General features: G+C 40.0%; 1 protein-coding gene across 4 annotated transcripts in view; it reads left to right on the top strand.

Annotated features, from left to right (window-relative positions):
* Positions 1–342: 342 nt before the first annotated feature.
* PARN (poly(A)-specific ribonuclease) overlaps positions 343–12,613 on the top strand; it is a 161,634-nt gene continuing 149,363 nt past the window's right edge. For 2 of the 4 annotated variants that reach the window (XM_073362401.2, XM_073362402.2), the window contains exons 1-9: positions 343–458; positions 1,154–1,231; positions 4,299–4,378; positions 7,038–7,105; positions 7,197–7,278; positions 8,745–8,805; positions 9,780–9,945; positions 10,577–10,642; positions 11,846–11,884. In XM_073362401.2, coding sequence (XP_073218502.1) covers positions 440–458; positions 1,154–1,231; positions 4,299–4,378; positions 7,038–7,105; positions 7,197–7,278; positions 8,745–8,805; positions 9,780–9,945; positions 10,577–10,642; positions 11,846–11,884 — 659 coding nt within the window. In that variant the 5' untranslated portion in view covers positions 343–439. The remainder of the gene's footprint in view (positions 459–1,153; positions 1,232–4,298; positions 4,379–7,037; positions 7,106–7,196; positions 7,279–8,744; positions 8,806–9,779; positions 9,946–10,576; positions 10,643–11,845; positions 11,885–12,613) is intronic. The other 2 variants (XM_073362403.2, XM_073362404.2) reach the window with 1 other exon arrangement.

Below are 12,613 nucleotides of genomic sequence, written 5' to 3'. Positions count from 1 at the left end.
GAAGTGACGCGCCTGGAGCTAAATGGGGGCGGGAAGGAAGGGGCACAGGGAGGGCGCCATGGGCTGAGGGAAGCAGCGGGGTGCAGCTACCAATAGCGATGCCCCCAGGAGAAGGGGCTAAAGGGTACCGCTGTGTGGGCTGCAGCTCCCCGAGGAGTCGCAGGTACGGGAGCTGCCTGGCTCATGCTATGCAACCTCGAGCGCGGCTGTGCGTGAAAAACCACGAAGCACAAACCCCTAAAAGCGCCCCGCCGGACCGGCGCCCAAGGGGGACAATATGGCGGCTATCTCCGCCCACCTCCCAAGTCGGGCGGCTCACGTGAGCGCTCACGTGCCCGGCGGGGGCGGAGGGCTGTTTCCGGAAGTGCTCGGCGCGGGCAGAGCCGGGTTTCGGGCGCTGCGGTTTGGGGCTCCGGCCGGGCTGGGGCGGGCTGCGGGGATGGAGATCATCAGGAGCAGTGAGTGACGGCGGGGCCGGTTTCCCAGCGCCTGGCCTCACCTCTCTCCTCCTGGGCCGCTGCCCGAGACCGTCCTCGGTGCCGTGACTCGCCCGTTAACGTAGGAGCCGGGGCTCCGCCGTGCTGGGGCGCTGCATGTGCCCCTGCGAGGAGGCTCCCGGCTCCGAGGAGCGGGGAGGCCCCGCGAGAGAGCGCCGGGCAGGGCAGGCTCCTCTCCGGCACCCCGGAGTGAGGGGACGGGGAGCGGTAGGTGGGCTGCGTGACGGTACCGCTCAGGGCTGCACACGCGGGCCCCGCCGCGGTACCGGGCTGAGCTGTGACCTCCGCCCCGCTGTCTGGACCGCAGAGCCCGGCCCTTGCGCTGCTGCCTGAGTCCCTGCGCTGACCCGGGCCCTGGCCAGCGAGCTCCCGGGGAAGCCGCGGAACGTGAGGGGAGTCGTTGGGCGCCCTGTATTTGACCCTCCCCTCTGTACGCCCGGGGCTGTTGGTTTATCTCTCAGATGACGCTGTCTTTGCAAGTGGACACTGAGCCTCTTAAAAAGGCTGAGAGACAGAGGGTGGCTCTCAGGGCCCTGCCGTCTAGTTCCCGGGCGGTGGGTCCGCTTCGCTGATCCCGCGCACAGACGGGAGGCCGGGTGGAGGTTCTCGAGTTGATAGCCATGTTCTCAGGGATGTTTTTACTGATTTCTTTATAGATTTTAAGGATAACCTAAATAAAGTGTATGAAGCCATCGAGGAAGCAGACTTTTTGGCTATTGATGGCGAATTTTCAGGTACTATTAAGATTATTTTGTGAACGTCATAGATTTGGAATTGGGGTGCTGGGGCTGCTGCAGTAGCCCCTGACTTGAAGTGGTTTCCTTATATGCAGGAATTACAGTTTGATTCAAGGGCTCTCAGCATCCCCACTATAAAAATTGTTCCAGATCCCCCGGTGAACATGGAATATTAGCAAATGGGCTAACCGTGATCTACTGTACTGAATATGCAGCCACTTTGCTTATGGATTTCCCATTGCCTTAGATGTAATAACTGTCTTTAGAATTTTCTTTTGTTCTAAGATGCCTGAATAGGGAACTGAAATACTTAAAACAAAAGCTAGGTCAAAATGTTAAATTTAACACTGTACGTATGGGTTATGTATTGCATAAGAGAGGCCAACAGTCAGTTGACCATACCTTTAAAAAACTACCTTTTAAAAAAAAAAACCCAAAAACCATAAACATAAAGCATACATTGTGCCAAATTAAGTGTAAATATGTAATAAGAAAAGCCGAAAAGGAGTTTGAAGAACAGCTAGCCAAAGACTCAAAAGGTAATAACAAAATGTTTTTTAAGTACACTAGAAGCAGGAAGCCTGCTAAACAACCACTGGACAATTGAGAGACTAAAGGAGCACTTAAAGTCGATAAAGTCATTGCAGAGAAATTAAATGAATTCTTTGCTTCAGTCTTCACGGCTGAGGATGTTAGGGAGATTCCCAAACCTGAGCCGTCTTTTGTAGGTGACAAATCTGAAGAATTGTCACAGATTGAAGTGTCACTAGAGGAATTAATTAATTTTGGAATTAATTGAGAAACTTAACAGTGTAAAATCACCGGGACCAGATGACATTCACCCAAGAGTTCTGAAAGAACTCAAATGTGAAATTGCAGAACTATTAACTATGGTTTGTAACCTGTCCTTTAAATCCACTTCTGGTACCCAGTGACTGGAAGATAGCTAACGTAATGCCAATATTTAAAAAGGGCTCTAGAGATGATCCCAGCAATTACAGACCGGTAAGTCTAACATCAGTACCGGGCAAATTAGTTGAAACAATAGTAAAGAATAAAATTGTCAGACACATAGAAGAACATAAATTGTTGGGCAAAAGTCAACATGGTTTCTGTAAAGGGAAATCATGTCTTACTAATCTATTAGAGTTCTTTGAGGGGGTCAACAAACGTGGACAAGGGGCATCCAGTGAACATAGTGTACTTAGGTTTCAGAGGAGCAGCCGTGTTAGTCTGTATTCACAAAAAGAAAAGGAGTACTTGTGGCACCATAGAGACTAACAAATTTATTTGAGCATAAGCCTAACTCACAAAAGCTTATGCTCAAATAAATTTGTTAGTCTCTAAGGTGCCACAAGTACTCCTTTTCTTTTTATAGTGTACTTAGATTTCCAGAAAGCCTTTGACAAGGTCCCTCACCAAAGGCACTTACATAAATTAAGTTGTCATAGGATAAGAGGGAAGATCCTTTCATGGATTGAGAACTGGTTAAAAGACGGGGAACATGGGTAGGAATAAATGGTAAATTTTCAGAATGGAGAGGGGTAACTAGTGGTGTTTCCCAAGGGTCAGTCCTAGGACCAATCGTATTCAACTTATTCATAAATGATCTGGAGAAAGGAGTAAACAGTGAGGTGGAAAAGTTTACAGACGATACTAACCTGCTCAAGATAGTTAAGACCAAAGCAGACCGTGAAGAACTTCAAAAATCTCACAAAACTAAGTAATTGGGCAACTAAATGGCAAATGAAATTTAATGTGGATAAATGTAAAGTAATGCACATTGGAAAAAATAACCCCAGTTATACATACAATATGATGGGGGCTAATTTAGCTACAACTAATCAGGAAAAAGATCTTGGAGTCATCGTGGATAGTTCTCTGAAGACATCCATGCAGTGTGCAGCGGCAGTCAAAAAAGCAAATGGGATGTTAAGAATCATTAAAAAAGGGACAGAGAATAAGACGGGGAATATCTTATTGCCCTTATATAAATCCATGGTATGCCCACGTCTTGAATACTGTGTACAGATGTGGTCCCCTCATCTCAAAAAAGATATACTGGCATTAGAAAAGGTTCAGAAAAGGGCAAGTAAAATGATTAGGGGTTTTGAGCAGGTCCCATATGAGGAGAGATTAAAGAGGCTAGGACTTTTCAGCTTGGAAAAGAGGAGACTTAAGGGGGATATGATAGAGGTATATAAAATCATGAGTGGTGTGGAGAAAGTGAAGAAGGAAAAGTTATTTATTTGTTTTCATAATATAAGAACTAGGGGTCACCAAATGAAATTAATGGACAGCAGGTTTAAAACAGATAAAAGGAAGTTCTTCACACAGCACACAGTCAACCTGTGGAGGTTGTGAAGGCTAGGACTATAACAGGGTTTAAAAGAGAACCTCCATGAATTTATCCAGTTAAGTCCATTAATGGCTATTCACCAGGATGGGTAAAGAATGGTGCCCCTAGCCTCTGTTTGTCAGAGGGTGGAGATGGATGGCAGGAGAGAGATCACTTGATCATTACCTGTTAGGTTCACTCCCTCTTGGGCACCTGACATTAGCCACAGTTGGTAGACAGGATACTGGGCTGGATGGATTTTTGGTCTGACCCAGTATGGCCATTCTTAAGTTCTTATGTACTATTGGTTTGTCACTTCATTGACTCTGGTTTTGTCTCCAGTAATGTGGCTTGAGACCCATCAACATCAGGTCATTGGTACCACATGCCATTCTATCAGGATTATTTTTCTAACCTGTGAATGACACAAGTAAGGCTTTCATAGTTTTTCCTAGAACATGGTTTCACTGCCAGCACATTATGTTCTCTGAACTCACCAGATTGTTTATGTAGAATTACATTGTTTAATTGGCTTTTGTTTAAGGAGGGATGTTCACCTATAATGGAAGAGGTTTTTTTCAGTTGAATGGTAACTTATACATATGTAATGTAATATTATGTTAGTTACATAGTGGCAGACTTCTTAATAATTGTCCTTTGTTGCTACTCCTCACCCACTGTCTTTAAATAGCTTTATTTTTATGTAATATTTCCTATATTTTTTAGGAATCAGTGATGGGCCATCTGTTAGCACATTAACCAATGGCTTTGACACACCAGAAGAAAGGTATCAAAAACTTAAAAAGGTAAATGTAAAACTTAAGAGCTAAAATGAAACTATTTTAAGTATTTTGCCATACTTGGTAGGAGGTGTAACATGTCTGAGACTAGAACAAACTGTTAGATTTGTTAGTAGTGCATATCAGTATGTCATGATAGGCATTTATTCTGAGACAAATTAAGACTTCTGCTTCATTCTAAATAGTACTCATAGATAAAAACTTGAATTCCAGCAGGAAAAATAGGCTAAATATTTAACTTTGCCTGTCTAATATTTGGCTGCGTACAGGATGTTGGTAGGGACACAGTGGAGACAAGTAAGATTTTAAATTTACATTAGGTTAAAATAGTTATTGATTAAAAACAATACTTTTGATCTATTTAGTCTATAGCAGAGGTTCTCAACCTGCGGTTCAGGGCATACGTAACACACTGTGGGCAACGTGTGTGGCCCACAATGGTCAATAGGTTGAGAACCACTGGTCTTCAGCAATTGGTGAGTGTTTCAGTAAGGCCATGCTTATCCTGTTGAACCGGAGTCTGGCAATGTCTATGCTAACTGTCTTGAGAGCCTCCAGCATTGGTCTAACAGTGGGCAAGTGCCAGATGTTATGGTGGTCAAGTGCCTGTATCCAGTCTACACTAGTTCTTTTGCCAATGTGTCATTGATGCTAGACCAGTGGTTCTCAAACTATGGGGCGGACCTCTGAACAGAGGTGTGGGAATGTGTCAAGGGGAACCATGAGCTGAGTGCCTTTTTTAAGCTCTGGCTGTCAGTCCTGGGTGGCTGGGGCTTGTGCAGAAAGGCCATGATGGGAGGCTCTCCGCCTCCTCACCCCATTCCCTCACCAGGAGGCAGCTCAGGCTTTCGTTCCCCTGCCCCCCCAATCCCTCATCTGGAGATGCAGGACTCCGGTTGACAGCCCCGAGGTGGCATCAGCTTTAGTAATGGTGGCAATGTGGTGCTAAATCTGCTGTGGAAAGTGATGTAGATGAATATCACTTTTCACATTAAGAAAAGGAGTACTTGTGGCACCTTAGAGACTAACTAATTTATTTGAGCATAAGCTTTCGTGAGCTGCAGTTCACTTCATCGGATGCTCTGTAGCTCACGAAAGCTTATGCTCAGATAAATTTGTTAGTCTCTAAGGTGCCACAAGTACTCCTTTTTTTTTTTTTTTTTTTTGCGGATACAGACTAACACGGCTGCTACTCTGAAACTTTTCACATTGTCTTACTTCTGTGCTGCTGCTGGGATGGTGCGCCCTTCAGAGCTGGGCACCCAGTCAGCAGTCGCTGCTCTCCACTCTGCCTTCAGAGCTGTGTGGTGGTGGGGTGTGTGCAGTGTAAATTACTACAAACACAAAGAAGCGGGACCCAATCAAATAAGTTTGAGAGCCCCTGTGCTAGACAAATAGTGGAAGGTGGGAATCTGATATCTGACACTGTACACAAGGCCAAATTGCCTGTGTGTGTAAAAGGGCGGGGAGGGAGGAGGAAACCACACACCACCAAACAAGAACCCTTTGGGCAGCTGCCAGATGAAATGGGGAAAAGAGAGGATTGCAACTCGGTTTTAGGGCTTGTCTAGATAAATAGTTAAGGTGTAGCAAGCTGGGGTGTAAATCTACAGTGCTTCAGCATGCCACACACTTGCTGTTCATGTGTACTTACTGCTGCACAATAACACAAAGTGCACTAGGGAACTTTTAGTGTGCAGCAGCAGGGTCCACACAGACTGTCACTGCATGGCATGCCGAAAACTTTCAGTACTATTTAAAACTAAGATTATATCTCAGAAAGGGAAGTAAGCCTTTTTTTGTAAAATACTTGTTAAGTTTATGATCATGCATATTTGCTGTTAGCTATAAAAACTACTATATTTATCCCTTTAAAGAGACTGTTGGCCCCAACACTAGATTTTTAAAGCAAGGATTTACCAAGCTTAAATCACATATCTATATATTTTATCTGCTATTGTTAGAGGTTACAGTTAGGATTATTAGAATTCAAGATATTAGAAGAATAGTTCTATTTTGCATTTTGTTTACTTTGTGGATTTTTTAGCTCTTTGTGTACAGTTCCACTGTCTCTCCCTGAATAGTTGATCAGGCTCACCTCTTGTGGGTTGTGTGTATAGCAATGGAGAAGAGAAGCAACTTTTGGAAAGGTAGCTGTAACATTAGAAAAGCTGTCAGGAGGTACTTGAGACTATTTGAATGCACTTGAAGTTGAACAGATCGAGTTGGTGGTGTCCCTTTAATATAAAATAACTTGTTTTTTAAAAGCTGGTTTTAGTTCATACCTTTGCAGTAATGGAAGCTGAAACAATATTGCCCTACTGCATGAGAAACAAAGTGAAAATTTAGTCTATTCACTGTCCAAGCTGAGTGAAGTGCAGAAAAAAATTGCAAAAATGAAGAAAAGGTAAAAATGAAATGCTAAATTTCAGAAGAAAAAAGAATGTTATTGGTAAGAATAATTTTATTTTTAAACATGAATCTTTTGTAGACAAAGATCCTTTTTTAAACTAAGGTATTCTGACAAGGCATTTTCACTTGAGTGCCTATATTTATAAATGACTTACAGATGTCTGAGCCTCAGACAAATAATTTTTTCCCGAATGCCTCTCAGTTGCATTTCAAAATGTATTGTAACCATAGTCTGTCTTGTTTTCCTTTTCAGCATTCCATGGATTTCTTGCTTTTTCAGTTTGGCCTTTGTAGTTTTAAATATGACCACGCAGAAGCTAAGTATGTTGTTTCCTTGACTTATTCCTAACTTTTTTTATACTAGGTAATATTGATAAGCTCTATTTTGACTTGTAACTCTTACCTTTCACAGATACATAATGAAATCATTTAACTTCTATATTTTTCCAAAACCCTTCAACAGAAGTTCACCAGATGTCAAGTTTGTCTGTCAGGTTAGTGGAAAAACAGATTTATATATATTGCTACTGGAAAATTTTTCAAAATGATTTTTGTGAAAATTCTGTAGTGGTGTCAATTTTGATTAGTCCCTGAAGCATTTTTGCCTATGTATAATTCATTCTTCATGGATTTTTTTCCCCAGTGCATAGAGAAGGAAGGCAGGTTCCATTTAAAAAAAAAAAAGTCTTAGTGGAACAATTTTCTAAAAATGAAGAAAACTAGGTTGAAAAATGAAGTACAGGTCATTCCCCTTTTTAAACTCCTGCTGCTTAATACAGGGCTTAGTTTTTTCTGTAGACAGAAGTGACTTTTCTTATCCAGCTTTTTTTTCTTTTTTCTCTTCCTATCCATTCTTCTTCTCTCCCTCTCTCTCTCATTGCTTCACAAAGCTGTTGTGAGAATTTCTGGACTCATGGGATTTTGCCACACCAGTTCCTTCACTTGATTCCCGTTCCCCCCTCCACCTCCGGTCCCTCACCCAACTCTTTCTCTCCTTATGTCTTTATTTTTCTCCTGTCTCTCATCCATACCTCATTAAAGATATAATCAGTATACCAAAGATCGGGATTCCTAGCCAGTGCTAAGCACTAAAGGAAAGCCAGCAGACATCATCAATGTATAGTCTTGTGTTTTGTCCAGCTGACACTTTTCTAACAGTTGTTGAACCTTTTTGCCAGAAGAGAGTGGTACAAGTCCTATTTAACTTGGTAGAACCCAGAAGGTACTTCTCTTCTTATTACAGAAAGTTGCATATGTATTTTTAAAAAATCTGTATAGTAATAGATACATATGTAGAAAGCTTTACACTCCTTTCCACCCTTATTACCATTGTATTATGCTTTGCCTATGGCAGAAACTGTTGCCTTTTTGGTTTCCATGTTGCCCTGGATATCATGAGTCTCATCGCCAACATGGCTCCTGTAGATGCATTTTTAAGGTTTTTGTTTGAAAGAAGAATTTGTTTTAAACAATCCTGAGCTTCACTTGGCTTTTCGGAAAACTAAAATCATGACTCTACAGCTTCTAACTAAGATCAGAAATGGTACATACATAGCTTCAAAGTGGCTTTTTTATTATAATTTAAACAGTGTACTACATATTAATTGGTGTTATGGTGGGTTTGATGTTAAGTTTTTGGGATGTATTGTTATCTATAGTGCACAAGCCATGGGTTATCTGTTAGGGATAAGTAAGCGACAAAATACTGATGGAGAGATTTACTTATGAATGACCTGTTCTACTCTATTAAACTTTATCTTTTAATAAACTATTTCATTGCACAGACTAACTTTGAGTTCACTAACCTAATACTTTGACAAAGAAAAAAGTTAGTATGGGTTTTTTAAAACAAATATGTTTGAGGAAAATACCTGGGTTGTTTTTTAATTGACCTTTGAAATTTCAATGGTGTACAATCAGTCACAAAGCTGTTTTTTTTGTTTGTTTTTTTCCTTTTCAGAGTTCAAGTATAGACTTTTTAGCAAACCAAGGATTTGATTTTAATAAAGTTTTTCGCAAGGGTAAGCTTTCTTTCATTTTACAGCCTGTTTTTATAGACTATCTTTCTTTTCCTCCATTTCCTGTTTAAAACAAAAGGCAAAACATGTACATTTTGACCTTTTGGTAAAGTTGTTAAGATCTTAGCTTATTTGATGTTTGTTTGTGGGGGAGGAGGGAAAGTGACTGTCCATCTACATTTTCTGAGAAACAGGTGAGTGCCTACTTGTTTAAGCATATTTTAGTGATAATTGTTTTTCAGTGGTTAAACACAGAACAAAGTTGTAATATTTCCAAAAGAACATTCCTATAGGTCTTATTACTGGAACAATGGCATTTTCTAGCTTGTCATACTGTAAAACTAAGGACTAGATAATTGTGACACTTAATATGACAGTGCTAGTCATTTGACTTGTTCCTCAATTTAGGTACCTATATATTGCCCCTCTTCTGCTCAACCCTTCCTATTTCAGCAGGCTTCTTAAGGTAATTAGTACCTGCAGGGCTCTGATGTGTTGCAAATCTTTTCTGTGAGATAAATGGCAACTACTTTAAAGCTTCTTGACTCCATAGCAATCTGTGGCCCTGATACTAAACTATATCCATATGGGTAGATCCCTATTCCTTATTTATTTGCTTTGTGGTAGCACTTAGAAGCCCCAGTTATGTATCAACAATATGAAGGCCCATCAAATTCAGTGAGGTTCTGTGCAGAAATAGGGGTCTGCCTGTAAGGATCAGATTTCAGGAGGAGGGCCTAAATTGCTTGTGACTCATTTGGGCTTGAAGGTGCCAGCTGCTCTGGCTCTCTCAAAAGGAATCCTTTGCAACTAGAGATAAGGAAAGGAAACTTAGAAGAAATATTTGAGGGATACAGATGCATTTCCCCCCCCACAGTTTTTAGGTTGTCACATGACTGGAGTAGTGACTAAGCTTCTCTGAGCTGTGCAATACTTGCTTGCTTTTAATGATAAAACCTGTAAAATGTTTTTCTTAGGAATCCCATATTTAAATCAGGACGAGGAAAGACAATTACGGGAGCAGTATGATGAAAAACGTTCTCAGGCAAATGGTGCGGCGACCCTATCGTACATTTCCCCTAATGCCACAAAGTGTCCTGTGACTATTCCTGAGGATCAGAAAAAATTCATTGAAAGAGTGGTGTAAGTGGAAATATAAAAATCATGTTATTCTAATGTGTGCACACTCTTCTTTATGTGGTAGTCCTCCATTCTGAAGTTGCCTAAAAACTTGAAGTTGCCAGTGTTCTGATTCTAAATTTGTCAGTCTTCACAAAATGTTCCTTTGAATGAGAGGGTTTAAGTCTGGGAAACTTCTTTTCCTTTTAATCAGGCTTTTTTGAGGCTTATCTGCAACTTTCAGTAATCTGTCTTCGCTACATCAAGGGTAGTTAAATTGTTAGTTACATTTTTGCCTCTTGATGGTATTGTCCTTTTTTCGAAATCTCTGCTAAAGTTTAATCCAATTCTTAGTTTGTGATCTTGGCTGGAAAATAATGGCCATGTATATTCTGGCCCTCAAATATGAAGCCATTTGAGTCTACACTTGGTTTCTGTTTTAGATTTCTTAATCACGCAAGACTTCATATTTATCACTATACTAATGATCTCTAAAGATGTTGGTATATGTACAATAAACTTGTCTTAAATATTCCATTAATCCTTCTTATAAAAGATTTGCTTTGCCTTTTGGTATATATCACTAAATGCTTCTGTGAAAATAGTATTGTATTAGTAAAAGCAAATAATAATCTGTTTAATCTATTTTCTCCAGGGAGCAAATAGAAGATTTAATACAGAATGAAGAAAACAAGAATTTGCAGTTGGAGCCATGCACAGGGTCAGTTTCTGAAAATAAACACTAGTTCTCTGGTAAAGGGAGAACTCTGAACTGTCTTCTGTATAAGAAATTAGGTTTGACCTACTAGCCAGGTATATGGGGGGAAAAGCCTCTTTCTGTAGGTTTGCACATAGCGGTCTCAACAATTTTATCCCTGATTAGTCCTAGCAAAAACTGTTTGATTTAGGACGGGAAGTAAAGACTTGCTGTCATGGAGCTTCGGTATCTTTCCTTGCTTAAAAAGTCTAAACTTCCAGATGTTCATCCTGAAGTTCTGCAGTGGTAGCAACACATACCAAGGGTGATGTATAGTATGCATATGACATTATTTGAATATACATAAATTTACAGTTTTGTATGTTTATAAGTCGAAGAGGTGCTCTTCATAAATAATACTTTAATGGGAATTTAGGTAAAGTATCAAACTTCCTCTTGTGCCTTTTCTGTTGATTATCAAGATGACTTTTTAAAACTGCTTTTTCCATTTTAATCAATGTACTTCATGTGTCTGCATATTTTTGGAATCAGCTGGTGGTGAACCCATAGCTCAGGGGTTAGAGCGTTGGCCTTGTAAACCAAGGGCTGCAAGTTCAAATCTTTAGGGGAGGGATAGCTCAGTTGTTTGAGCACTGGCCTGCTAAACCCAGGTTTGTGAGTTCAATCCTTGAGGGGGCGCTTTAGGGATCTGGGGCAAAAAAAAATTGGGGATTGGTCCTGTTTTGAGAAGGGGGTTAGACTAGATGACCTCCTGAGGTCCCTTCCAACTGTGATATTCTATGATACAAGATGGCTCTTGTGCATGTGAAATATTATACACATTGGAATATTATATTACTAGGCCCACCATCATTGGCTGTATAGTTATTTCTTAACTAACCATAATGACAAAGGAAATAGTTATTCCATCTAAATAGACTTGAGTGAATAATACTTAGCTGACAGAGCCAAACAAACATTTTTCTATTAATTTTTGGCAAGTCATTCTCATCAGAAAGGCAGATACGTGTACAATAAGATCAATTTCTCATTGGAAAATTAGACTAGTGTTTAGCCTTTTAAATGCCTTTTAAGATACCATGTGATAACACCATGAGCTGTTTTATGTTCACTGCCTGAATTTTTAACATAAATTTGTCTTTATTTGACTTCGAAATATTTATATATGAGAACCATTAATAACATTACTCTTTTCTGCTTTTAAAGATTTCAGAGGAAACTAATTTATCAGACTTTGAGCTGGAAGTAAGTTACTAGTGTTAATTTCTTACCTTACCTACTGTATATCTGTGCTGTTTTTTAACATGAAAAAATCTGGATAAAAAGCTGATCTACGGTTAATCTCATATCCATTATGTTTAGATTGCTTAAGAAGAGAAACAGTCTTGTAATGTGGTTAAACTGAACTAATACCTACAAGTGTGGAGTTCTTAGTGGTTCATTAGAATCCTTTTTTTTTTTAAATTGAGCATATTTCTATTCTATCACTTGCAACTATTAAAATAGTTGTAAATTGAACAGTACAATGTAGCAGATCAGTGTTATGTAATAACATGTGACTCTTAACATACAGTGTGCAGTTATTGCAAACAACTGAAGAGGAGGAATGTATTCCTGCATAGATAGTGGGATTAATTTGAATGATAATTAGTTCTATAGGGTGTTGATGGTGCTCTTATATTTATGGGTGATATTGTGGGAGATGGTTTCAAGTTGGCAGTAGTTCTTAAAATCCTGTCTTTAGAGACTGTTCTTAGCTAAAATTGTTTTGTGCTGATTCTCATCTTAGAAGTAAATTTGTATTTTAAAAACAGATAAAAAAGCTGTTGAAGAAGCCATTTGACTAATGGAGATGGGATGAGGTCTTTAAGCTGTTTAACAAATATATTTTCAAAATGTTTTGATGCACATGAGGAAGTTACCGTATATACTCGTTCATTAGCCCATTCGTTTATAAGTTGACCCTCCAGATGG

The sequence above is a fragment of the Lepidochelys kempii genome, chromosome 10 (assembly GCF_965140285.1).
Source record: "Lepidochelys kempii isolate rLepKem1 chromosome 10, rLepKem1.hap1, whole genome shotgun sequence".
Classification (NCBI taxonomy): Eukaryota; Metazoa; Chordata; order Testudines; family Cheloniidae; genus Lepidochelys; species Lepidochelys kempii.
This window is presented reverse-complemented; position numbering and strand designations above follow the sequence as displayed.